Source organism: Cervus elaphus, chromosome 32 (assembly GCF_910594005.1).
Source record: "Cervus elaphus chromosome 32, mCerEla1.1, whole genome shotgun sequence".
Classification (NCBI taxonomy): domain Eukaryota; kingdom Metazoa; phylum Chordata; class Mammalia; order Artiodactyla; family Cervidae; genus Cervus; species Cervus elaphus.
In genome coordinates, this window is record NC_057846.1 from 45,710,290 (window position 1) to 45,736,949 (window position 26,660).

The 26,660-nt window shown below is 47.7% G+C and overlaps 1 protein-coding gene across 13 annotated transcripts in view; it reads left to right on the forward strand.

Moving 5' to 3' along the window:
* Nucleotides 1-26,660, forward strand: part of PSD3 (pleckstrin and Sec7 domain containing 3) — a 575,456-nt gene that overhangs the window by 421,558 nt on the left and 127,238 nt on the right. The window contains exon 12 of one of the 13 annotated variants that reach the window (XM_043893690.1): nucleotides 2,064-8,978. The exons of the other annotated variants lie outside the window; for them this stretch is intronic. Within the exon in view, the coding sequence (XP_043749625.1) occupies nucleotides 2,064-2,111 (48 nt within the window). The 3' untranslated portion in view covers nucleotides 2,112-8,978. Of the gene's footprint in view, nucleotides 1-2,063; nucleotides 8,979-26,660 lie in introns of those variants that run through there. 13 annotated transcript variants of the gene reach the window in all.

Genomic DNA, 26,660 nt, shown 5'->3' on the forward strand with positions numbered 1-26,660 from the left:
GAACGCTAAGAGGAGTGTCCTGGGAAGTCATCAGGTAGCTCACAAACTGGACGGGGGGGAGGCTATTTGAGAGCATAGCGGGACGGCAGGGTCCCACCCAGGAAGGCTGCGTGCAGAGGAAATGCCAGGTGGCTTCCGTGGGAAAGGGGAGGGCAGCCGCCACTTCCGCAGCATGGATGCCCTGACCCTGTGTCTGTCACTGAGCATCAAGTGGCCGAGCTCAGGTCCCACGGCCCCTGATGCAAACTTACAGGGACCGGGACGATTGGTCCCCTCTCGGGCACACGTTGGGATTTCCCCCTTAAATAGGAAGTTGTTTTTGGTAAGTAACCTGAAATCAACAGATGGCCATTGAGTCATGTTTTCCCCATTTTTCCTTGAGATCTGGAAAATTTAAATAACTTACCCAGAGGCGCGTGTTCAGTCAGGGACAAAGCCAAGATGTGAACACAGTCTGCTCGGCCCAGAACCGCTGCTCTTTGCTGCCACTTTAGCGCTGTTAACCTCGGAGAAGCCACCACTGTGGTCTCGGCCACCCTGCAATTTGGAGGAGGCAGGGAGTGTTAAGTAGGAATCTACTGGGTTGGTTTGTTTAGTTTGTTTGTTTGTTTGTTTTTAAAGGTTGTACATTTCCAGCTGATCTGGTTCCATAGAAACCGTGCAGATGTTACTAAGGACTCTTTTGGGGGTGTGGCAATAATATAACCAGCAGTTTGGGGGAAACATGTTTGAAACAGCCCTGTATCTTCCCAACATCAAAAAGTCTGACTCTGCAAATCACTTGATACACTGTGGTGTGGATAGTCCAGCCTGTTCCTATTTTAGAATGGACCAGATTCCTAAATGTGCTCCAAGATTTTTCTAAATCCTTCAGGAGTTCACTTGAGGGTAAGCTGCGGTCACTCCAAACTCCTCCCCAGACCTTCTGTCCCTGGAAATGACCTTCTGAAGCCTTGGAGCACAGCTCTGGTCTTACAGGGATTTACATGATTCCTTTCTGTGTTACTTTTTTTCCCCTTTGATTGTAATTCCAGAAAGACCTTGCTGATTGAGAAGTTTAAAATAATATTCATGTGGTATGGGCAGTTTGGTGTACTGTTCTCTTGAGAATGAAAGGCAGCGGTGAGTTTGGAAACACCAGTAAAGACGCCTCCGAAGGAGCCCGCCCCGCCTGTGCCCCGCACCCCCTCCGCGGCCGCCCCGGGGCTGCGTGTGCTGGTGCGCCGGCCCCTCCCGAGCACCCTGCAGGCTGCATCCCTCTGTGCTGCCCGCAGTGCTCGGGGAAGCCTCCCTCCGCTCCTGACCACCAGGTCTGAACCTGTGGAGACGCAGAGTTCGTCATGGCGGCACATTACTGTTTTACATTTGCTCGTGTGATTATCTGATTATTTTTGATGACTGATTCTTTGGTTGATGTCTATCTCGGTGTAAGCCCAGTGGGAGAAGGGATCTTTCTGGTTTGGTTTAACATTGTATTGCTAGTGCCTGACATCAGAAATGAGGGAAATCATAGTGGTGAATGGACTTAAACTGGTGTTTTGTCTTTTGCGCTATAGAGCTTATAGTTACTCCTGTGTAACACCAAGCGGTGACGATTTTTGGTGAAATTAAATGTGATTTGAAATTATTAAAGACTGATAGACACTGATAAGTGACTCAGACTACTAAGTGAACTAATCAAAGAAATGGAAAATGAAAATCTGTGGGTTTGCAGGACTTGCTGATAAATGAGAGTGGGGCAGCAAAAACTGATGCTCTCTCTGCCCCCAATCATTTTGGGTTTTTTTTGGAAAAAATGCAAGTAGAGTTATGTACTATGATTGGCTTTGTTTCTTACTTAGAGAACAATTTGCCATGGTGTGAAGCTCCACAAGGGCAACGATGTCTGACCTTTTATTTCCTTCTGGACACTGTGCCTGGCCTGCCTTAGGCACTTAGGGGATATTTGTTGAATTGACACTAAATGTTATTAAGAGATTATTACGGGCAGGTTTATTGGATTGGCTTCTGGAACAGCATATTTTCTCAGCACTGACCATCGCATCGATTGGTTTACCCTCTAGTGTTGGTTCGCAGACTGGCCCCATGTGAGGAGAACGAGGAGAGACTGAAGGAAGAGGCGGCCGGGCAGGCTGGTAGCGGCCGCTTTAATATGCAAGGGGACTTACCAGGCTTGTCTTGAGTGGCCGAGAGACAAGCCGATCTCTGCACCTGCCTCCAGGATCTTCAAGTTTATAAGGAGACTTACCTGAGTTCATCAGGCAGGCCGTCCAGATGGTCCCAACACCACCTGTCTCACGGCCGCGTCCTGGGGCAGCTCCTAGCATGGGAAAGGCAAGTGGAAGGCTCATTCCAAGGACCGGGGCTGGGTGAGGAGCCGCTGATCGCCCGGGTCCAGCCCCAGGGTCAGCCAGTGGACGTGTGCTTTTGATGACCTCCTCCAGCAACTAGAAGAACAGCTCTGGGGGCTCTGAACTGATACCACTTCTGTACCTGCATTTCATATGTACTTTGAGTTGGAATAAAGACCTCCATTCCAAAGATTTAGTGTGTTAGTTACACACAATAGATTTCTGCCCTCCGCCCCCCCCCCCCCCCCCCCCGCCAAAGGTCTAGTGGCTTTAAGACAAAGTGCTGTATTTCTTTTCCCTGTGATAGTTTGAAAAGGTCTGAGCTGAATGTGGCAGCTTCAGCTACACAGAATTAAGTCTTATGGACACAAGGATGCAGCTTTCCATCTTTGTTTTCCTGGGCTTCTAAATAGAAAGTGTAATAGATGACTCTTGTCTAAATGTCTTACGTGACTGGCTTTGGTTTATGAGGGATAAATAATTTTTTTTTTTCAAGGTTGGAACTATTTAATGCTTACAGGGTGTTTTCTTTCCCCCCTGGCAAGAATGCTATTTAATTTTAAATGTAAGAAGTTTCTATTTAGAGACTTTTCCCCTTCCAGTTGCTTTATATGTTCACAGAACGGATGAAACTAAAGCCTGTGAATATACAGGCCAGGCTGAGGGCCGCTGGAAGGAGGCAGCTGTCCTTGAGGGTCAACAAGTCAGAGGTACCTCTGGCTGCCCATCCCCAAAGACAGCAATTGTTCATTAAGTTCGGGCGTAGTTTACATTCCAGAAAATGACTTCTGAATGAAGGAAATCTCTAGCCCCACTGCTGGACAGAACTTTTCATTTCTGTGTCCACCTGAAATGGGGAAAGGTAAGCAGCCAGCACATCTCTATGACAAGAGTTGGTGGACAAAAGGAAGGGGCTGTGAAGCCAGCTCCTCGGGCTGGGATTGCAGGACGGAGGGCCCGAGGGCAGGTCCGCCGTGTGTTCGGAGGGACGTGGTCTGTTCTGTCCGGGGGCCAGTCCGTGAGGTGTGTCTGATCTGCTGAGGTGGAGACTGGTGACTCGTGGCAGCGGGGCCCGGGCTCAGGCTCAGCCCGGTGGGGGACAGGGAGCCTGCCCGAGGCCGCCTGTGGCCAGACCGTGGGCTTCAGCCTCCGATCCTGCCTCGGAGCGCTAGAAGGCTGCCTCCTCTGCTGGGTTCAGAATTGGTCCTCAGACTGGAGGAGGATCAGCTGGAAAGCCTGGAAGAAGACGGGAGAAGTAAAGCAGGGAGTAAAGTTTTATCTAATCTATTTCTGTTTACTGTTGGAAACCATTTGTTGTGGGCAGGTACTCTCAGTGGCTAGGGTGAAATAGATACTGTTCTCCGCAGGGTTCCCTAGCTTGGTGGTCGTGTTGCTGAATGGGAAGCAATAGGACCCGAGGATGGGAGGATGCCTCGCTCCTGCCACGTAAGGGGCAGGAAGCTTCCACATGTATTCCAGAGCCAGGGCGGCCTCCTGAGCTCTGGGAGAGTTGGTTTTTCAAGCCTCCTCTGTACTTTTTCCACGAGTGGGCTGACCTCCACTCACTTCTAGAGTCAGTCTCCTCATACTGGATTTCCCATTTCAAGGTGACCGTTTTAAGCCTTATGGCAGTGTGAAAAGATGTGTGGTTGTGGAATGTTTAGTATCAAGAAGCAGATGGCACAGGAAAAAAGCAGCTCGTATTGGACAGAAGTCTCAGTTCTGTTAGTTATGACACCCCAGACAGCCAACTTGATGTTTCCTGGGTCTCAGGAATCTCCATCTATAAAATGTAGAGACTGAAGGGGATCATTTCTAAGGTTCCTTCCAGCTCTCCCAGGGACATGAAGTGCACATGAATGGCCCAGAAAAGAAATCATTTATCGGCACCTTCGTGACGGTAGCACCAGCCTCTTGAAGGTGTTGGACCCTGGGACCCTGACTCCCAGATGGGCGTTCTACACTTTACTCTGTTCCGAACAGGCCAGTGTGATCTGAAGGACCCGGGAGAGCCCAGAGACCCTTTCACATCCATCACCCTGTTCAGAAAACAAGCCCAAGCCGGTTTCCTTTTGTACCTCCCGCCTCTCTTCCCTCCCCCAGCCCTTCTGGGTTGAGGACAATTGGGATGTAGAATTCTTGGCCACTTTGGCTTCTCTCCAGAGTGCATAAGTCAGCCTGCAGCCTTTTCCACTAATGTTTTCATAAAGAGGAAGGCGCATCGGCCTGATGCCAGTGTCGTCCTGTCTGTCTCATCGGAGGTCTGTAAGCCCTCGGCTCACTGACACCCTGAAGGTGCTCACCGTTGTGCTTGTGGTAGTAGAATTTCCCACTGGCCCTCCCTCGCACCCCCAGCTGTGTGCAAGCTGTATGCTGGGGCCTGGTAGGATGGGTGCTGTCTGTACCCCGGTGCCTGGTACCCAGTAGGCACAGGTGAGTGATGGACGATTGTTGTCGTTGTTTAGTTGCTTCAGTCCTGTCCGACTCTTTGAGACTCCCATGGACTGTAGCCTGACAGGCTCCTCTGTGGATGGGATTTCCCAAGCAAGGATACTGGAGTGGGTTGCCATTTCCTCCTCCAGGGGATCTTCCCGATCCAGGGATTGAACCCACATCTCCTGCACTGCAGACAGATTCTTTACCACTGAGCCACCTGGAAAACCTGAGCAATGTATTAAATGGAGTTAAATTCTCTGGGGCTGTGCCTTTTACAAGGTTTAGAGTTTTTCTGTTAACCATTAACTGAGACACTTTTTAGAAGCCTGTTAGGACTTACGTACCAAACGGTGTCTTTGGTCAGAGAAAACCTCAGAAGATTCCCAGCCTTCCAGTTAATGGGCGTAATTAAATTTCTCCTACAATTTCTATTTGGTGTGAAAGTCACCTTTATTTTCTGCCAAAGCTTTTATGAAAAGCTCTTTTGTACTTTATAAACAGCTGCTGCTCTCCAGGAGGCCTGCCTCTATTTCATGGCAGGCAGGCTCCTCTGAGAGGCTGGCTGATGTCTAAAAACAGTCAAGCCTTCTCAGAGCAGGATGGTCAGGACAAGGCCAGAGTTAAATACCGAATCTAGTTGTGAACCCCGTGTGTGTGCCCAGCACCACAACTGTGGGTGATGTAACTGTGAGGGGAGGAAAAGTAGACTTGTTCAGAAAACAATTGGAAAACCACATTGTTTAAATGGTATTCAAGATGTGCTACATTAGGTGTTCACTGTGTCCTTATTTATGGAGCAAAGACTTCGAACAACATGCCCAGTCTGATGCATCTGTATGCTGGAATACTACGTAGCTCTGAATCAGGATGAGGTAGGTTTATGTGTGCTAAAGTAGAATGTTTTCTGATGACCAGAAAAGACAAAAAACAACATGTATTGTGCTTTCATCGATATCTATAGCCCATAAGAAGGAAGAGGATGCAGACACACATTCCACATGCACAGTGTACGTGGATGAATTATCTCTGAGAGGATGCATCTGAAATCGGCAACATTGCTTGCTTCTGGGCAGAGGGACGGGGAGCTAGTGTGGGAAGGAAACTTAAATTTCACTGCCTGCTGTATTTTACCTTTAGGCAAGAAGTCTATTTTGCATCAGCTGTATTCATTTTTCAGAAAAAAAAAATCATGCTGAATTTTCTTAAAATGACATGAAATACAATGGAGAAGGGAAACTTCTGTGTATTTAAGGAGTTTGTTCGACAAGTGGCCACGGAGCGCCTGCCTCTGCAGATGCTGCTGTAGACCCTGTGATGCCCGGGATGCCCTGCGGACAGGAGACGGCAGTCACGATGGGCCGTGACCGGGGTGGAGGGCGGGCTGTGTTAGGAGGGCCAGAGAAAGTCCCTTGGAAAAGGTAACGCTTGAGCTGAACCCCAAATGGTGAGAGCTGGGATCGGGGTGCAGCAAGAGCGTGCGGCAGGAGGACCCCTGTGGGGACCGTTCAGAGGAGCCTCAGCCGGCGGGCACGCGTGTGCTGCGCGTGCGGGTCCCGGAGGCCGCCGTCTGCAGGGATGAGGACCCGGCCTGACTGAAGGGCTTCGTGGCGCTGGGCCGGAGCGCGGTGGGGCCCCGGGTGGGGCTGAGGGCAGGGCTCCCGCCAGCTTACGCAACGCCCTCCTTGTGTGCTGCCCTGAGGCTGCGGAGGCGGGCCTCTGTGCTCTGACCCTGTCCGCGAGGGCACTGGTGGATGTACTGGGGGTGCAGGGAGGGCAGAGGAAGGCTGTTCTCCCCAGACTCAGTGAAAGCGCCCGCCAGGCTCCTCTGTCCCCAGGATGCTCCAGGGGATCTTCCCACGGAAAGGGCCTGCTAGGTCTGAACTGCAGCCCCAGAGTGAGGGAAGGGTGTGGTCGTGGTCGGGGGTCTGCTGTCACCTCCCAAGCTGACTTCTCCCGGCTGTGAGGCGGGGGTTCCAGAGTCCCCACTAACCCGGCCCCTCATGGAGTGGTCAAGAACCAAAACGAGGTAACACTGCCCCTTAAAGCAGGAGGTGTTCAACAGGGGAGGGTGGTTACTAGGAATGAGATTACAGGAGTCATAATCCCAGCTGGGCCATCTTTGGATAAAGATGACATATTTGGGCTGAGATAGGATATTTCTGCCAAACTTCCCAGACATCAGGTTGTATTATCACAGATTCCATTCCTGTCCATGCTAGCACATGGTTCTCATTGTTTTTATGTAACCTTTCCAGTGGAGCAAAGAAAATTAAGTTCATCAGGAGGAGGCATGTTCTAACTCCTTATTATGCCGCCTGGCAGACACCCAGAGCATGTGCTGCTTCTGCATCCTGCTCTGTGTTCACGTTTCTGACGCGTTGAAGCAGGGTCTTGTGTCTTCCACCAGTACTTTTAGACTTTTTATTTTGGCTCTGCTGCTCGTTCCTCCATGGGTTCCACCTCAGGCTTTTTTGTGTTAATCGGAGACATTGGTCTGTAGAATCATATGCTTAAGTTAGAATTTTGCATATTCTAAACAAGCGACTTTATCATCACTTTTTATATCTTGGGAACACGCTTCATAAAGTATAAAGTCACTGCAGGGTGTTTTTAATTTAAAGGATTCAGTAGCTTCAGATTACCTGGGAAGAGAGGAAAGTTTACCCTAAAGTAGCCAAAAAATGATGTCATAGACTCTAACTTGGTATATCCCTGAAGGAGAGGAGAGCTCCACGATCTTCCAAAATCTGTTACCTTATTTTAGACCAGATTCTAGCAAGATTCTCTGATGTCTTTGTTTTGCGTGTAGCAGAGTCAAAGCATCACATGCTTCAGGGTTAGGAGACGGGGAGTGAGGAGGCTGGAGGGGGCGGCAGGGAGCGCTGTGGGTCCAGACAGCGCCTGCCAGGCCCACTGCCGGGGGAGGCGGCAGCCCCCGGCATGAACACTGCTCAGCCGCCTGGGGCTCCACCACATACTGGACGGAATTTGTGTCCTGAGTCATCAAAGGAAAGATCAGACTTAAGGAGGGGGATCGGTTGAGGCAGCATTGTCTTTCCAGATTGGCATTTTACAGACCGTATTAAAATGGCATCTATACTAATTTAGCACGGAGACCTCCTTTATCTGGAGGCTTCTGTAGCCGACCCTCTGTACCCCTGGGATGTCAGATAAGTGAGGTGTTGCAGTCCTGAGTGTTATACTCAAAACTTCACGTGTCAGGAATTAACATTCTCTGCTCTTCTCTTAGCTTCGGGGGTCTCTCACTCGGGGGGGGGCTGCATGCATTCCTGTGCCAACAGCATTTCTAGCTCTTGGGAAGGCCTCTTGCTTCTTATTGATCAGAGTTGGCTTTATCTGTCTCACCCTAAGCCATATTTAAAGCTAACCTGTGCGAACCGATTGATTTTTTTTCTTTTTTTAAACTTTCCAGTCTGAGAGGGAGGTGGCATACCGTCTTTATTCTGGCTTTCTCGTACGGGCTGACCACATTCCTGGTTAAATGTCTGGCTGTAGTAGTAGCCTGAGCCTGTAAGAGACGTTTAATTCTTCAGAAAGCCGTGCAGTTTGAGTTACTGCTAAGCAGTGCGTGGTTTGAAAGAGGGAAGAGAGGAAAAGCAGCGTTTGCTGGGATGGCTTTGTGGCTGTCGTCCTTGTCCTCGCCTGGAACTGACTGACTGAGCCGCTTCATGCCCAGCGTATTTCTTTCTTTCTTTCTGGAAATTCATCTCTGTTACCACCCCACACCGTGCCTCACATTACTCGAGACTTTGATTTGTGGTCTCTCTATTTTGTTGCTGACATTAATGAGCTTGCTGCACAATCACAGGGAAAGAGTGTTGCTATTTGGAATGTTAATGAATTGCTCGCCTGGCCAATTGCCATTTGTTCTAGTGTGTGAATGTGAATGTGTGTGTGTGAGTGTGTGTAACGGGGAGAGACGAGTAGCGAGGCTGGGACTGCATTTTTTTTTTTCCTGTTCGCTGCCAGTGACGTGAGCTGTGCCTGGAACAATCAGACCCGCTGCAAACAGGGTAGTTGAAGATGCTGGGGGAGGCAGCCTGGTGTTTCTTAGGCTGAGGCGATCTCGGCGCTCCGAGCTGCTCAGGCACGACCCTGCGGAGCTCCTCCAGCTTTGAGAGCCGTGCAGCAGCTGGAAAGTGCCTTGGTATTTCTCCAGACCCCTTCCCCGGGCAGCCTTCGGCATGATTGGCGTGAACAGCGTTCAGAGTGCCAGCAAGGTGCGGGTGAGGACCTCGGGCTCTGTGAAATATTCCCGCGAGGATTCCATCCGGCGGCAGTCACACCGCTCAAAGTCCATGAAAATTTCCAACTCCTCAGAGTTTTCCGCCAAGGAGACCAAGGTAAAGACACCCGCGTTCAAGCGTGCGGACGGTCGCATGTTAGGATAAGGAAAGCTGCTTCGGTCTTTGCCAGTGTCTAATGTGCCGTGACAGACTGAGAAAGTAAGGTACCTAAAATGGTTCTAGAACGATCAGGTGGGGCCAGGTGAGGGGGCAGGTGTCTGGCCTGGAGACGGGGGCGTGGGTCAGTTTGGTAAAGAGCCAGTTGGTGGAAGACGAGGGTGAAGCAGGGCTCAAAATATAAACGAGAGTGGGGAAGTGCTGGTCGGCAGATCGATCGTGGTTTAGTCTCAGAAAGGTTGCCTTGACAAATGACTTGTCAGTGCAGGGTATTTTTAGAGCATCGGGAAGACAGAGACAGCGTGTGTGATTTCATCGTTCAGACAGGTCCTCCTGCCCTCCCTGCCCCAGCTCCCCCCGAGCATGTAGGGGGCAGACCTGGTCCTCTTAACGCTGCATCCTGGGGCCTCAGGTGTGTGTCATGGGGAGGACTGTCGTCTCCCATGTTCTTCACACACATGTGTGCCTATGCTGGGCTCCCATGGATCACTTGTCTTTTTGCGACTGTCTGTAAGATAACATCATCGCTGCTCGGCTGAGATATGAAGGGGCTGCTTACGTAGTGAGATGGGCTTTTACTACATGCAGTATATTCTTGAGAGTCTTCCCACCACCATCTGTGTGAGCAGGGTACGCAGAAACACTCCCACTCCACAGGTTTAAAAATGGAATCATGGAATCATGCGATTTCAGAACTCTGGCTGGAGCTGTAGATGGTTCTGCTGGGGACTCGGAGGCTTGAGGTGTGCAGGGGACGCTTCAGGGCAGAGCTCAGTGCCCCTCGGCCCCCTCACAGTGCCTGCCAGCCTCCGTCTGTGACATTTACCTTCTGAAGGACTTTAACAGTAACAGGTTCCCCTCCACATATGGCCAGGGTGGAGGGAGGGGGTGGAATACCTCATGCAACTTTAAAAAACATGTTGGCTTCTTAACGCCCCCCTGCTTAGACTATGGCACAGTGGGCTCTAACCCCATCTATCATCAGGAGGTTTTCTAGTTAGAATGTCTTCAACTGTAGCTCTCTCCTCCTCCGTATCTTTTTAAAGCTCTAGCTTCAGGTAGCAATGTGTCTTCACCGTTGTGTTAATGTGACCTGCATGGGGGATGTTAATGTGACCTGCACGGGGGATGTATTGGTTTCCACTGGAGCTGTTAGGAGACCCCTTGTGGTGTGATGACTCCTGTTTCCTGCTGAGACAGACCTGGACGGCTTATTCTGTTAAGTAACTTAATGTCTGTGGGCAGTTATGTGATTCGTAACAAGGCTCTAAGACTGACTTCTAACTGAGAGTGTTAAGAAGCACCTTTAGGTTTTGTTTTACTGTGGACATTACCCACAGTATCAGACATGGTCATCTGCCACCAGTCCCGGTGATAATGTAAGCATGGAGATATTAGTCAGTTTGCCCAGAGCCATGGTTGTGTGCTGCCGTGTTGGAGTCTGGCACACATGCCAAGTGGAAGGACGTGCTATCGTCTCCGTGTATCACACAGCACAGGTTCTCCTGTTGGATTTTGATTCTAGGCAAGAGAAAGCCAAGCATTATTTTTTTTGAGGGGGTGGGTATTGCAAGCATTTCAAGAAGTGAAGAGTATAAGAGAGATCTGGTAAGATTGTACACCAGCGCATGGTACTTTGGAGATTACAGTCAGATTTGTTTAAATTATGTTTTTTGAGGCATATGAAGTTCTGGAGCGTGCATTCAAGAATGTTCCCACTATCTCACAAGAGATATTTTTATAGCATTATGATTATGTAGTCTTTTAAAATTGAGTTCCAGAAGTAGGTGGTTGGAAAGTCATTAGAATGGGAAATTAGACAGATGAAACTTAATCTTTCTCTAGCCATGTTTTGTTCCCTACATGAAGCAAGCTGAACAACACTATAGGCAGATACCCTAAATATACTGAACCAGACTACATTACAGATGTGTGTAAATACATATCAACGTGAATTTCTGTCCATAGTGTACTCCAGGGCTTAATAATCAGAATTCTCACCCACCTTACTTTTTTTTTTTAAGCATTTAAAATCAAATCAGTGTTTCTTCCTGCTAATCATGTAAATAGCACCTTTTCATTATTTTGATGTTGTCACGCAGAAGGCAAGATGTCTAATCTAATAATCAGAAGAAACACCGCCACCCCCTGAAAAGCAGCCCGTGAGGCACCATGCGCCTGTGCTGTGCTCCTGGGGTTTACCTTTGTGTCTCTGGGGCTCGGGCTATTTCTGGAATCGGTGCATCATTGTCGTCCCTGGTCAGAGAGTTGGAGCTCTAACATATTTGTCGAAAGCTTCAGAAAAATATGTATGCATTGTGTGGAGAACGCATTCATTAAGTGTCCTAGCAAAGTCCAGCTTGAAGCCTGTTTCTCCAGGAAGGGCCTGCTATTGGGGGGTACTCGCGAGGCTCCAGGCCTCGAGGAGGCAGTGCAGGCCTCCCAGCTGTCGGCCCAGCTGGTTGCTCCGCTTCTGACAGAAGTAATGTTTTGGAATTAATTTCTTAAAGGCAAATACTGCAGAATTTGGTGTGTGCCATGAAAGATGATGCTGATGAAGCGTCCGCTCTGCCAGTTATTTCCGCATTTCTCCCTGGATCCAGTTAGACCTCAAATGGAAATTATTTCACTATTGCTTAGTCTGTAACTCGAGCAAGTCAACCCTAGGCTTAAAACAGAAATCTGTAAAAGTTCATGCTAATAATATCACTTTTTTTCCTTCCACGTCTCTTGCCAAACTACACCATATATCACCGTGGTTGTGAGTGAATGTGACATGCAAGGTTGAGCTCCTGAGGCATTCTTTGAGAAATGGTATGAGGCTGGAGATTAAACCAGGAGTTCTCTGGTTGATTATCGCCTGGATTCAAACAAACTGTTTAAAGCTATTCAGTAGCACGGCAAATAAATAAATGTCTCCAAGAGTAAAACTGCAGATAAAGCCCCTAGTCCTCTGGGCGGTGCCAACTGAAAACGGGGGCATTTGCCTGTGCTGGGGGCAGTGTCCCAGGGGCTGGCCGGGGTTTTGCTCCCTAGTTAGCAGGGCACCCCTGGAAAGGTCACTTCTCTCCCGCAGCACATACCCGTGAGGAGCAGGGGTTGATGAAATGATGCCCTAGTGCTGAGCCGTGGTAACTTTTGCACCTCGTGGGCATTGCTGAGGGTTCTTCCTCTGAACAAGGAACCTAAAGACTGAGTTAGATGCAGGGAAAGTGGATTAGTATGTATTTTGAATACACTTCTCCCTGTGCTAGGAGTTAACCATAAAGGCATGAGAGGAAAATGGAAGCGCCTAACTCATGGCTTTGTGAAACGCCCTTCAGTGGCGTGAAAGGCACTGTCCGTCCTCTCCTCTCCATTCTGCAGGACCTTGGCTCTAGCGTCGTTAGGTAGATGTAAACGTTCATCACTGCTCCCTCTGGGAATCAAATCTGTGCCCAAAGGAACCTGTAAAAAAGTCATTACAGTGCCCCTTCGTGACCTGAAGTTTTTCTTGAGAGGCTTGTGGATTGTTCTCATTCTTTACCCGCTCTTTTCTTGTTCTTTAGACTAAGGCTTAGAGCCTTGGGAAGGAGATTCTGGTTAAATGGGTCATTTATATCTGTCTGTTCAAACATGCAGTTCTCATATAATACGGGGAAAATCCTTAGTCAATTTGAAAAATTTCCTGTAAATGTCTTTTTATATTTTTTTATTCTTATATGAAAGTAGCACATCTTTTGACCTTGTAGATGCATCCTTCAGTTGGATCCTTTCAGAAGGACAGTAGATCTAAACTGTCAGAATTAGTGTCAGAATATGAGTAACATCCCCCATTACTAGTTAGCACCTTGGCACTTGAGGGAGTCTGAGAGGACATGTCTTTTGCAAAGTCAGTCTGGTTGTCCAGAAATAAAAACACCTTTGTCTCCAGACTCTCTTTTTCTTATATTGGCTCTACGATCTTCATTGCCAGAGTCACTTCTTGTGATCCAAGAAGTTCTGCTTTTCCCTCAGGTGTGATTCTGCCAAACTAATACCCTTTGACGTTTTAATGTGATCTTTACTCAAAGGAGGGCTTAAAATACCCAGCGCCTTCTGGAAGGTAGTTCTGCAGACTACATAATTATCAATAGCTGTTTAACCTTTTAAAGACTTGAGTCAGCCTTGCCCCCAAATAGAAATTTTCACCACCTTTAGTTTTATTTTAAATTATAAAGCTAGCGCAGTGATATTGGTTTTCGTTGTTGGGTTTGCTTTTTGGGTTTTCTTCCAGCCCCTACCTCCCCCTTCCATAAGCCCAAGTTGTTTCTGAATTCCTCTGATCCTGCCAGTACTTCCATGTAAATTAATATATTTTTAAAGGATGGTTAATTAGGATGTTAAGCAAACCGTGCTCATGATGGGGGAACACTTGTTGACCCTTGAATGAAATTAAAAGCAGATCTTCACTATTCTCCTGTTTCCCAGATTTCACTTGTTCAAGGTGCCGGTGGTTTGGACTTGGTTTGCGCTTCGTTAGAATAATCCCAGTGTAACACCGCATTCTTGCTGTGCTGCGTTTGTGCCTTTCTGTTTGAACACATTCTCCCAGGGATGGTGTACTCAGCAAGTGTTTCAGAACTTCCAGGCAGTATCTGAACATTGTAAATGAGATGCTGGTCCGTGCCGTCATTCCTGGCAAGCTAGTGTAACACTCCTGTCAGAATGAAGGGGAAGGAAAGAAGAAAAATCTATGATATAGTGTGAAGATGGGGGTTAAGGGAGACAAAAATGCTTGCATTTTTAAGACAGTCTTTGCTGAAAATGCACAGAGGTTAGCAGCTTGGTGATAACCTGAGGTTAACCATCCGGATCTCCTGTGTGGGAACGTGCATGGCAACTGATGTCCAGGACCACGCCTTCCTTTATTGAAACCTGCTGTTAGATCGTGGCCTGCTTTAGATGTCAGGGGTTGCATTCAGCTTAAGGACTAATGGGGAAGTTTTGGAGAATGTTTTTTATTTACTCATCCATAGTGATACAGAAAACATGAGCAGCCAGCAAGATAGCTCCTCCTCAGTAACTTATTATCGGAGTTTCTCTTCTGTCTTGGACTTGGACTTTTAGTTAAAGTTTTTGAGCCTTATCTTATCCTTCAAGCAGTTCACTGTTTGAAAAAATCTGATCTGCCGTGTTCTGATGGTACAGCCTTTAAGTTCGCACACAGATCATCGGATTTCAGTGGGATTTGTTTTTCTAGGTAGATTACCCCAAATGCTTCATGTCACAATTTTTAGGGAAGTAACTGGACAAGGCCCTCTTCACAGCTTGGCTCATCCCAACATGACACTGGTTGTGGCTGGCAGTTAAGTGTTAGAATGTGATGCACCCAAGGCAGTTGAAGACTTTAGCATTATCTCCTATGTTCTAATCTGGCAAGCCAAGGTTTTGTTTGAGTCTGGTAAATCAGGTAAGATTCTATAGCCCTCCCAAGCACGGTCAACGATCTCCTCCTTGCATCCAGGTGCGGTGTGGTGTCAGCTTCAGCTCCACAGCTGCGGGGCCAAGGTGGGGGTCAAGGGGCTGATGGCAGGCAGCAGAGCCCCCTGCAGACCTGCCACCCCAACAGCCGTGACAGGAGAGTTCTGCCTGTTGAGCTTTTATTAGTGTTTTCTCCTAAGACATCGCCACATAAGTAAACCAGGAGGGTTGAGGTCTAGCTAACTAGCTAGACCTAATAGACAGACAAGGGATGTGCTGTGAGAGAAGCAGCTCTTTTCTGCCGCTTAGAGGCACTGATAAAGTGCCAGCTTTGTTCTGATTTATGACAGCTCTCTTCCTCAGAACGCTTTCTAAAAAGCAGGTGAAATAGAAAGGCTCTGCAGAATGCTTTTATTGTGATTGGGCAGTGCTTTGAGGGGGGTTTTGTATGCCTCATCAACCCCCTGCTATGATCTCTGAGATTGTGATTAAATGGTATTTATATGCTGCAAAAGCATAACTCTTAAAATTTAAGATAGCATGTGCTTTTATCTCTGTGTCTACATAAACCCTACTGAAATGACAGTAGAACTGGTAAATCTTCACGGCCACAGGAACAAAGCAGATTCTCTCAAGAGTCAACAAAATTCAAAGGATGTGGAGCAGATAGATTTGTTAACTGCAGTGAGAACTGAAACTCACTCGAGGCCTGCAGACCTGGAAGCCCCATAGGACACAAGGAAGGCATAGGGATCAGAGTCACTTCTGAGGGCAGTGGTTCAAATAGAAGGATCCCTTTAAATCATCCAAAATTAGTAACTAGACCCTCTAGACACCTCCTGCATCTTTAGAGAGCCTAATGACCATATCCCCCATCTTCTGAGGCTCTTCTCTGAGACTCTGGGCTTAGGAAATTGGGCTCAGTTGGGCTCTAGAATCACTGCAGATGGTGACTGCAGCCATGAAATTAAAAGACACTTGCTCCTTCGAAGAAAAGCTATGATCCACCTAGATAGCATATTAAAAATCTAGACAGCATATTAAAAAGCAGAGACATTACTTTGCCAAAAAAGGACTGTCTAGTCAAAGCTATGTTTTTTCCAGTAGTCATGTATAGCTGTGAGAGTTGGACCATAAAGAAAGCTGAGCACTGAAGAATTGATGCTTTTGAACTGTGGTGTTGGAGAAGACTCTTGAGAGTCCCTTGGACTGCAAGGAGATCCAACCAGTCCATCCTAAAGGAAATCAGTCCTGGATATTCATTGGAAGGACTGATGCTGAAGCTGAAACTCCAATACTTTGGCCACCTGATGTAAAGAACTGACTCACTGGAAAAGATCCTGATGCTGGGAAAGATTGCAGGTGGGAGTCAAAGGGGACGACAGAGGATGAGTTGGTTGGATGGCATCACTGGCTCGATGGACGTGAGTTTGAGCAGGCTCCGGGAGTTAGTGATGGACAGGGAGGCCTGGCGTGCTGTGGTCCACGGGACTGCAAAGAGCCGGACATGATTGAGCGACTGAACTGAACTGAGGCCAGTCGTGGGATTCCCACACTGAAAGTAGGAGGGTTAAGTGAAAAGTACACACATTTCACAAAGTGCAGTGTCTTCCTTCTCACCCGTGTTATTTGAAGAAGAGAAGGCATGGTAACGAGCACTCAGGAAATGTAGTGGCAGAGAGACAGAGGGGACCCCTGGGTGACAGTAAGGGAAGCCTAGAGCAGCCGCTGTGCAGGAGACAGACAGCCTCCAGGTGAGCCTGGAATGCAGACTGGAGGGGCCCCAGGACACTCCCAGCAGGGCCGCTCCAGTCTAAACTGGTGGGTTTCTGTCTCCTGCAGAGCTGTTGTACTAGAGCTGCCTGGGAAGGAGATTCCTCTAGGCTCTTAGAAAATGAAGTCAGCCACAACAGCAAAGTGAGGTAGGTGATCATTAACTTCAGGAAAACCAAGCAGTTCACAAAGAAGCAACTGGAGCCAAGTGCATGCGTAGCTCCAGAGTGAATTGCATCTGCATGGTCATAGCAAGGTGGGCTCTGAAAATCATTATACCTCTAAATTGTGATTGTGGTATTATGTTAGTGGGAGGATTGGGGATGGAGAGGGGAGGAAGAATGTACTGTGAGAGAGTGTGTGAGTGAGACAGAGAGCAGAGAGCTAAATGCTCTTTTCCAGAGTTCCACCGTTGAAAGTCAGTAGTTCATATTGAAAACAGAAAAACAAAAAAAGGAGTTGAAAGAGGTTAGCCCTGGGTAACAAAAATCTAAAGTAAATAAATCAAAGGATTTTTATTCATTACATGCTGTTGTTCAGTCACTAAGTCATGCCCAACGCTTTGTGACCCCGTGAGCTGAAGCATGGCAGTACTCCCTGTCCTTCACTATCTCCTGGAGTTTGCCCAAGTTCACGTCTGTTGAATCGGTGATGCCATCCAACCGTCTCATCCTCTGCCACCCTCTTCTCCTTTTGCCTTCAAGCTTTTCCAGCATCAGAGTCTTTTCCAATGAGTCAGCTCTTCACATCAGGTGGCCAAAGTATTGGAGCTTCAGCTTCAGCAGCAGTCCTTCCAATGAATATTCAGGGTTGATTTCCTTTAAGATGGACTGATTACATTCATTGCATGCCTTTTGGTAATTTTGATTATGAAAATGATAAAAGTTTGAAAATGAACAAGTGAAATGGACAGCATATGTAAGTACACATGAGACTGGAATGGTTCTCATTGACTAAAATGATTTATGTATCTTACCTTTGTCTTAAGCAAATACCAAATAACAGGGACTTCGTTTTTTGAAAAATAACATCTTTCCCTAGAAACTATATTCTAGCAGTTATAGGACTGGACCATGTTCTGCTGGTTGCTGCCAGAGTGTTCACTCTATAGTGGAAATGTTAAAATACAGTCCTTTCTTGGGAAACAGTGCATTGTCTTGAGGTTGTCCTTGTTACTTATTTTTATGGAATAATTTCCATAGAAGATGTGTTTTGTTCTAATGAAAATCCTGCAGTTCTAGGTGGGTTTCCAAACCTCTTTTGAAAATTTTCCTCTTCATGAAATCCCAAAGCCTGGTAGCCAGTACATTAGATTATTTAATTTGCCTGTATTGATTGTTTTGGATGAAATCTATTTCCATTTCGTTTGTCTTCATTACTTTGTCTAATGCATGGAAATGACAGAGAACAAATGCCATGCCTGGGATTCTATCTAAATGTCACAGTCCCCTAGGGATCATTTTTACAAGCCAGTTATAAAAAGAACTCTCCATGTTACTCAGCAGTTTTTAAACTGCATACATTAACTTTATCATCATGTCTATAATCATTAAATATAATTGATCATTTTCTCAAGTGTTTAAAAACATACTGCATGTAATACACGAGGTCACTTAGAATTTATATTTTCTTTATGTTTGAAAATGATGAAGCTTCCTGCACTATGGTGTGTGCCTGCCAGTTGCCAAAAAGCAAGGCTCACCAGCAGGAGGGTCCAACAGCAGATCTGGCCAGTACCATTCAGAACCCTCTTTGAAAATATTCGTTATTACATTTTTTCAAAAGCATGGCTTGGCTATCCAAAATTCAGACAAGTTTTTGAGAAGTGAATCAGAGGATTAGTTCAGTTCAGTTCAGTTCAGTCAGTCATGTCCAACTCTTTGCAACCCCATAAAATGCAGCACGCCAGGCCTCCCTGTCCATCACCAACTCCTGGAGTCTACCCAAACCCATGTCCATTGAGTCGGTGATGCCATCCAGCCATCTTATCCTCTGTTGTCCCCTTCTCCTCCTGCTCCCAATCCCTCCCAGCATCAGAGTCTTTTCAAATGAGTCAGCTCTTCGCATCAGGTGGCTAAAGTATTGGAGTTTCAGCTTCAGTATCAGTCCTTCCAGTGAGCACCCAGGACTCATCTCCTTTTGGATGGACTGGTTGGATCTCCTTGCAGTCCAAGGGACTCTCAAGAGTCTTCTCCAACACCACAGTTCAAAAGCATCAATTCTTCAGTGCTCAGCTTTCTTTATAGTCCAGCTCTCACATCCATACATGACTACTGGAAAAACCACAGCCTTGACTAGACCTTTGTTGACAAAGTAATGTCTTTGCTTTTTAATATGCTGTCTTGGTTGGTCATGACTTTCTTTCCAAGGAGTAAGTGTTTTTTAATTTCATGGCTGCAGTCACCATCTGCAGTGATTTTGGAGCCCAGAAAAATAAAGTCTCTCACTGTTTCCACTGTTTCCCCTTCTATTTGCCATAAAGTGATGGGACCGGATGCCATGATCTTAGTTTTCTGAATGTTGAGCTTTAAGCCAACTTTTTCACTCTCCCCTTTCACTTTCATCAAGAGGCTTTTTAGTTCTTCACTTTCTGCCATAAGGGTGGTGTCATCTGCATATCTGAGGTTATTGATATTTCTCCCAGCAATCTTGATTCCAGCTTGTGCTTCTTCCAGCCCAGTTAGAATATAAGAATTAAAGCAAAATCAGGAGATGGCTGTGAAGGCAATGAATTTGTCAATCATGGTACTTAAACAGATCAGAGTATAGTTATACATGCTGAAGAATACTTCAGATATTAACCTAAACTCTTATGGAAGAAGGTAGTGATTTACTAAGACTATCATTACATTGACTCTTTGCAAGCTATCAGGCTTTAAGGATTGCTACATTAAATCACACCTACATAATGTTTCTGGACATTAGTTTTTATGGTTTTTTAACTTTTTATTTTGTATTGGGATATAGCTGATTAACAATGTTGTGATACTTTCAGGTGAATAGTGAAGGGATTCAGCAGTACATTGGGGGAAGGGATAGTTAGGGGGGTTGGGAAGGACATGTATGTACTGCTATGTTTTAAATGGAGACACAACAAGGACCTATAGTATAGCACCTGGAACTCTGATCAGTGTTATGTGGCAGCTTGGAGGGGAGGGGAGTCTGGGGGAGAAAGAACACTAGTTTTTAATGCCCACATTGGTTTGAAGATGAGGATCTATTCAGAATATATAGTATAATCTTTCCATTTGGACTTCAGTGAACTCTGCTTGTGATACAGGTCCTCTTCCCAGCAGGGTTTGGATGTAGTCACGGCAAGTCCATCTTGGGAAGGACACGAGAGTAAAGCTGTGAATAAAAACTTGGGCTCTGGAGGCAGATAATCCTCCGTGTGAGTTCCCACTTTACCGCCAGAACTCTTTCACTGTGGAGAATTGCCAGAGTCAGCAAATAGAGAATAGTCAGCAAATAGAAAATATGAAATGCTCAATTAAACTTGAATTTCAGATAAGTAATAAGTAATGTTTAGTATATGTGTGTGTGTATACACACACAGACGCATGTGCTGCTGCTGCTGCTGCTAAGTCGCTTCAGTCGTGTCCAACTCTGTGCGACCCCATAGACGGCAGCCCACCAGGCTCCCCCGTCCCTGAGATTCTCCAGGCAAGAACACTGGAGTGGGTTGCCATTTCCTTCTCCAATGCATGAAAGTGAAAAATGAAAGTGAAGTCGCTCAGTCATGTCCAACTCTTAGTGACCCCATGGACTGCAGCCTACCAGGCTCCTCCATCCATGGGATTTTCCAGGCAAGAGCACTGGAGTGGGTTGCCATTGCCTTCTCCACAGATGCATATATATGTATATATGCATACACACACACACACACACACACACACACACACACACACACGTATATATGCTGTATATGCTCAGTTGTGTCTGACTCTCCATAACTCCATAGACTCTAGTCCACCAGGCTCCTCTGTCCTTGGAATTTTCCAGGCCAAGAATACTGGAGTGGGTTGCATTTTCTACTCCAGGGGATCTGCCTGACCCATGGATTGAACTTGCGTCTCCTGTGTCTCCTGCATTGGCAGACGGATTCTTGACCACTAGCGCCACCTGGGATGTCTCATGCAAAGTGTGGGGACAGACTTAGGCTTGAAGAAAGTAAGTCGTTGTTTATCTGAAGTTCACGTGTAACTGGCATCCTGCGTTTGATCTGGCAACCTGCAGCTGGTGGCAGTGCGCCCACTCTAGAGCGTTGATATTGCTGAAATGGAGTGAATCAGACTTTTCACAGGTTGCAGGGAGTTAAATAGTAACGTAAGTGCTCAGCATGTCACAGCTCAATAAATGTCATCTGTCTGGATGGTGTCCTCTCGCTTGTCAGACACCCAGCCTGGCACGTCTGAAGCGGCACTGGCACTGCAAAGCAGTGTTCGCCATCCAGACTGGAGTTCTCTTGGGAAGAGAGTCTTCTAGCCTGAGTGGTCAGAGATGTGTACCCCTGTTGCTCTAGGTTTTGGAAAAAGAATTATGTAACTGAGGCTAGTTCCTCTGCCCTGAAGTGGAGACAGGAAATGAAAGCCTAGGTTTTTCAGGGGAAAAAAAAGGTCAAGGACAAAATTTTAAAGGCTTTGGAATTATATTTTGGAAAAAATTAAAAGACTTTACAACCTCCCACCTAACAACACTGTCTTTACCCTCTCTGCCCACCCCCACCTCCCCCCGCATCTGTAAAGTGGGAATAATGCCCCTGGGTGGTAGTGAAGAGTGAACAGTGTAATGCAGTGCACAGGTCCAAGCCCTTGGTAACCGCTCAGTTAAACGTTAGTTTTTGGCATATCTGTGATATCAACTTGCCGATTTGGTCAAAGTAAGTGATCTCCCCAGGCCCCGCGTGTCCGGGGTGGGACGTGGACCGATGGATTCCAGGTCCTTACTCTGTTCTGTGAAGCTGAGTCGGACAGGCACCAGCTGCGTGTAGCCACGTCCCTTTCACTTACGTGTCACTTTACGAAGTGCAGTTGTTTTCACGCTCATGGTTTCATTTCGTCCTCGTGATTCTGTGAAGTAGATTGTCGCTGTCTTCACAGATGAAGCAACCAAAGCCCTCAAGTCACACAGCTGATGGAAGGGCCGGTTTAATGCAGTGCCCCGGTTCTGGTCCATTGTCCCTTGCTCTGCGCTTAGCCTCCCATCAGAATCACGGCATCAGGGTCATCACCACTGAGCTCTTGTCGTCTCAACACCTGTTCTTCAAACACACGCTGTGGTCAAGACAGTCCATGAGGCCTTTCGGGGACTAAAGAGGGGCAGAGGCTTGATCACATGTGCAAGGAGTACAAAATATAGTATCATCTAGATTTTTCCTCTTCATGTATCAGAGTCTTGTTGTGGCGAAGGGGCTTGCATAACACAGTGAAGACATGAGCCATGCCATGCAGGCCCACCCAAGTCGGACGGGTCATAGTGAAGAGTTCTAACAAAACGTGGTCCACTGGAGAAGGAAATGGCAACCCACTCCGGCATTCTTGCCTGGAGAATCCCATGGACAGTATGAAAAGGCAGAAAGACCCAACACCGGAAGAGGAGTCCCCCAGGTTGGAAGCTGTCCAGTATGCTACTGGGGAAGAGCAGAGGGCACTTACTAGTGGCTCCAGTAAGAACGAAGCGGCTGGGCCGAAGCGGCATCAGTGCTCAGCTGTGGGTGTGTCTGGTGGTGGAAGTAAAGTCCGATGCCGTAAAGAACGGTATTGCATAGGAACCTGAAATGTTAGGTCCATGAATCAAGGTAAATTGGACGTGGTCAAACACAGGAGATGGCAAGATTGAACATCAACATCTAAGTGAACTAAAATGGACAGGAATGGGTGAATTTAATTCAGATGACCATTACATCTACTACTGTGGGCAAGAATGGAATAGCCCTCATAATCTGATGCTAAAGCCAAAGCTCCAATACCTTGACCACCTGATGCTAACTCATTGGAAAAGACCCTGAGGCTGGGAAAGATTGAGGGCAGGAGCAGAAGGGGGCGACAGAGGATGAGACAGTTGGATGGCATCACTGACTCAGTGGACATGAATTTGAGCAAATTCTGGGAAATAATGGAGGACAGAGGATCTTGGCATGCTGCAGTCCATGGGGTTGCAAAGAGTCAGACATGACGTAGCAACTGAGCAACAACTAGGTTTTTGTTGAAGAAGTAAAGCATTCGTGGTGTGGTAAATATTCAAATAGCACGGCAGCTTATTCACTGAAAATTCTCTCTCCCGCCTTGTTCCCCCAGTTTTCTTCTACAGAGGAGGTCACAGGCAATGGTTTCTTCTGTATCTTTTCAGAAACCCTGTGAGAGCAAATATGTATACATTTTTTCCACAAACTGGGAGCATAGCAAACAGACTATTTTTTTTCCTTTAACAATATATTCTAATATACCTACCCTATTTTTAGCTTTAACGACTTAAATACTGATGGATAGCAGTCTCTCTCTGTTGCCCCTGTTGAAACTGTCTCACCCAGTTTGTTATTTGTGCTTGAGGTGTGTGAAAACGGGCCATGCTACTCTCGCAATTTAGGGAGACGGTCGGAAGCACCCCCAGTCTGCCTACCGGCCCCCCAGGCCCGACACCAGCAGCCTCACCAGGCAGCCCAGCCGCACTGCCGCTCCTGTCGCTCTGTTCAGTCCTTCCCCCATTCCGTGCCCGGCGTGACCTTTAAGTGCGTGAATTAGAGCAGTCAGCCTCCTGCTAAAATCCTCCAGTGGTTGCCCAGCACACGCAGAAATGACCCTTGTTTTCTGGCCGAAAGCCGTGTGCGACCTGACACCTCTTTGCCCACAGCACTACCCCCGGCTGGCACGATGCCCTGGCCACGCGGGCGTCCTTGGCCCCCAGGCCCCCCCGGCTCAGCGACGCCAGAGCGCCCTCCCTGCGTCTCCCCGCGGCGGCCCTGTGTCTCACACCCTCAGTCTCCTTGCAGGGAGGCTTTCTTAGCTATCTCCTCTAAAGCTACTTTTTGAGTTACCTTATTGTAATTACCTTATAATTATCTGGCAACCTCCCAGAAAATGAGAGAATCATTTTTTATCTTTTTGTTTTCATATTCTTCTCTGTTTCTACCCTCACCGAATCTAAGTTCTATGCCTGCGTTCTTCACACTAGGCTTTCAGTACCTGTGTTAATATCTGATGACCTGACCACCTGACAGGTAGTAGAGACTCAGCTGACTTGAATATACGAGTGAATGAGTACATAACTTTTTTTCTTTTTCAAGATGAATGCGCCTTTACAAAAAAAATCCTGGTTGCATATCTGTTTTATTTGTTTTTTCAAAACTTTCTGACTGTACCACAAGGCATGTGGGATCTTAGTTCCCAGCCAGGGATCAAATCTGAGCCCTCTGCATTGGAAGCGTGGATTCTTAACCATCAGATTGCCAGGAAGTCCCAAGTGAATAGTTTTAAGAGATTTATTTATACAAGATCATTACCAGTGTTACAACTGTTATGCTATATTCTACTACTCATGTGGCAAACAAGAACTGGTCTTCTAATAGTTATAAAAAGTACAATTCTCTGTAAGTCCCTATAGTACATACACTAAATATAGTGTATATACAACACTATTATAGAAAAAAATGCAACCTTATCATTGTCTAGCAGTTATTAAAAAAATACTTTCCGCTGACCTACCAGCACTTGTTAGGATAAAACGTTTGTCGTGGTTACTGTACCCTGGAGCCCTACGGTAAGTACAGGTCAAGCAGGCATGTCCCCGGGCAGGTGACGACACAGATGACAGACGCAAGGCGGGCCAGAGGAGGTGGGAGGGCTGACCGTCAGCACAGGTGTGCTCCAAACTAAGTTTTCTCAGCTAAGAACGTAGGCTCATGGATATCTTTCCTGGTGAAAACATCACTTTTAAATGAACTGAATACCAAGTCCTGAGCTAATATAACTGAAAGTAAAAGGCTATGGAACGAAAGAATGTGAATAGCATTGTTTTTAAGTTGGTAAACTCTAACATCTAGTAAGTTTTTAACAACAAAGCATTTATCAAAGTTGTAAAACATATTTCTCAGTCAATTTATATTCACCTAAAGCATTCCATGTATACTGCCTATATTCTACGCTGTAATGTGCGTGTATCTGTCAGTATTGCAATGTGATTGGGGCGGGTACAAGCACAGACTGGCTTCAGACCCCAGCTCTGCTGTGTGATCTGTGACAGGATTACTTAACTGTTAAGAGTGCTAGGTGTGTCATTTCAAAAAGTAGGGATAATAATACCGCATTAATACAGTTGCTGTGAGATTAGATGGAAGCAGCTCTCTTAGCTCGGTGCCTCCCGAAACACGGCCTCATAGACAGCTGTGTTATTATCATCACTGGGGCATCGGTACTGAGAAATGGCTTGAACATTATCACAGAGGTACAGAAATCTCACCAAGTGAAGGATCACATATGTCAGTTTCCAGTCACAAACCAGGGCGTTTTGCTGTATCTGTTCTCTGTCTAGGACTCCCATTGTTCCTTCCCTGCAGTTTTCTAATAATTTCATTGCTATCCTAATTTCAGCCCCGATGTCCTGTTGGATGACACACGTTTAGTCTGCCCACAGTGGGCTTCAGCCCCGATGGCCTGCTGGATGACACATGTTTAGCCCGGCCCAGAGTGGGCCTCAGCCCCGATGGCCTGCTGGATGACACATGTTTAGCCCGGCCCACAGTGGGCCTCAGCCCCGATGGCCTGCTGGATGACACATGTTTAGCCCGGCCCAGAGTGGGCCTCAGCCCTGATGGCCTGCTGGATGACACATGTTTAGCCCGGCCCAGAGTGGGCCTCAGCCCCGATGGCCTGCTGGATGACACATGTTTAGCCGGGCCCAGAGTGAGCCTCAGCCCCGATGGCCTGCTGGATGACACATGTTTAGCCCGGCCCAGAGTGGGCCTCAGCCCCGATGGCCTGCTGGATAACACATGTTTAGCCGGGCCCACAGTGGGCTTCAGCCCCGATGGCCTGCTGGATGACACACGTTTAGCCCGGCCCAGAGTGGGCCTCAGCCCAGATGGCCTGCTGGATAACACATGTTTAGCCCGGCCCAGAGTGGGCCTCAGCCCCAATGGCCTGCTGGATAACACATGTTTAGCCGGGCCCACAGTGGGCCTCAGCCCCGATGTCCTGTTGGATAACACATGTTTAGCCCGGCCCAGAGTGGGCCTCAGCCCCGATGGCCTGCTGGATGACACATGTTTAGCCGGGCCCAGAGTGAGCCTCAGCCCCGATGGCCTGCTGGATAACACATGTTTAGCCCGGCCCAGAGTGGGCCTCAGCCCCGATGGCCTGCTGGATAACACATGTTTAGCCGGGCCCACAGTGGGCTTCAGCCCCGATGGCCTGCTGGATGACACACGTTTAGCCCGGCCCACAGTGGGCCTCAGCCCCGATGGCCTGCTGGATAACACATGTTTAGCCCGGCCCACAGTGGGCCTCAGCCCCGATGGCCTGCTGGGGGACACATGTTTAGCCCGGCCCAGAGTGGGCCTCAGCCCCGATGGCCTGCTGAATAACACATGTTTAGCCCGGCCCACAGTGGGCCTCAGCCCCGATGGCCTGCCGGGGGGCACATGTTTAGCCCGGCCCACAGTGGGCCTCAGCCCCGATGGCCTGCTGAATAACACATGTTTAGCCCGGCCCACAGTGGGCCTCAGCCCCGATGGCCTGCTGGGGGACACATGTTTAGCCCGGCCCACAGTGGGCCTCAGCCCCGATGGCCTGCTGGGGGACACATGTTTAGCCTGGCCCAGAGTGAGCCTCAGCCCCGATGGCCTGCTGGGGGACACATGTTTAGCCTGGCCCAGAGTGGGCCTCAGCCCCGATGGCCTGCTGGGGGACACATGTTTAGCCTGGCCCACAGTGGGCCTCAGCCCCGATGGCCTGCTGGATAACACACGTTTAACCCGCCCCACAGTGGGGTGTTGTTGTTTTGCTCTTTTTGTTGTCACACTTGAAAATTCGTGAGCCTTGTATAATTTATACTTCTAGCTACTTCTGAAAAATAACCAGAGCCAGCCACAGTGAACCCACATGCCCACCTGGGTGAAGCCGGGCTACAGCTTGGAGTCCCCTGCCCCTCGGGGTCTCTCTCCCTGGCTCCTGCACTCATCCATGTGACCTGCTTACTGATGAGGTTTAGTCAGGTTTTGGTATTAGACCAGCATTTAGAC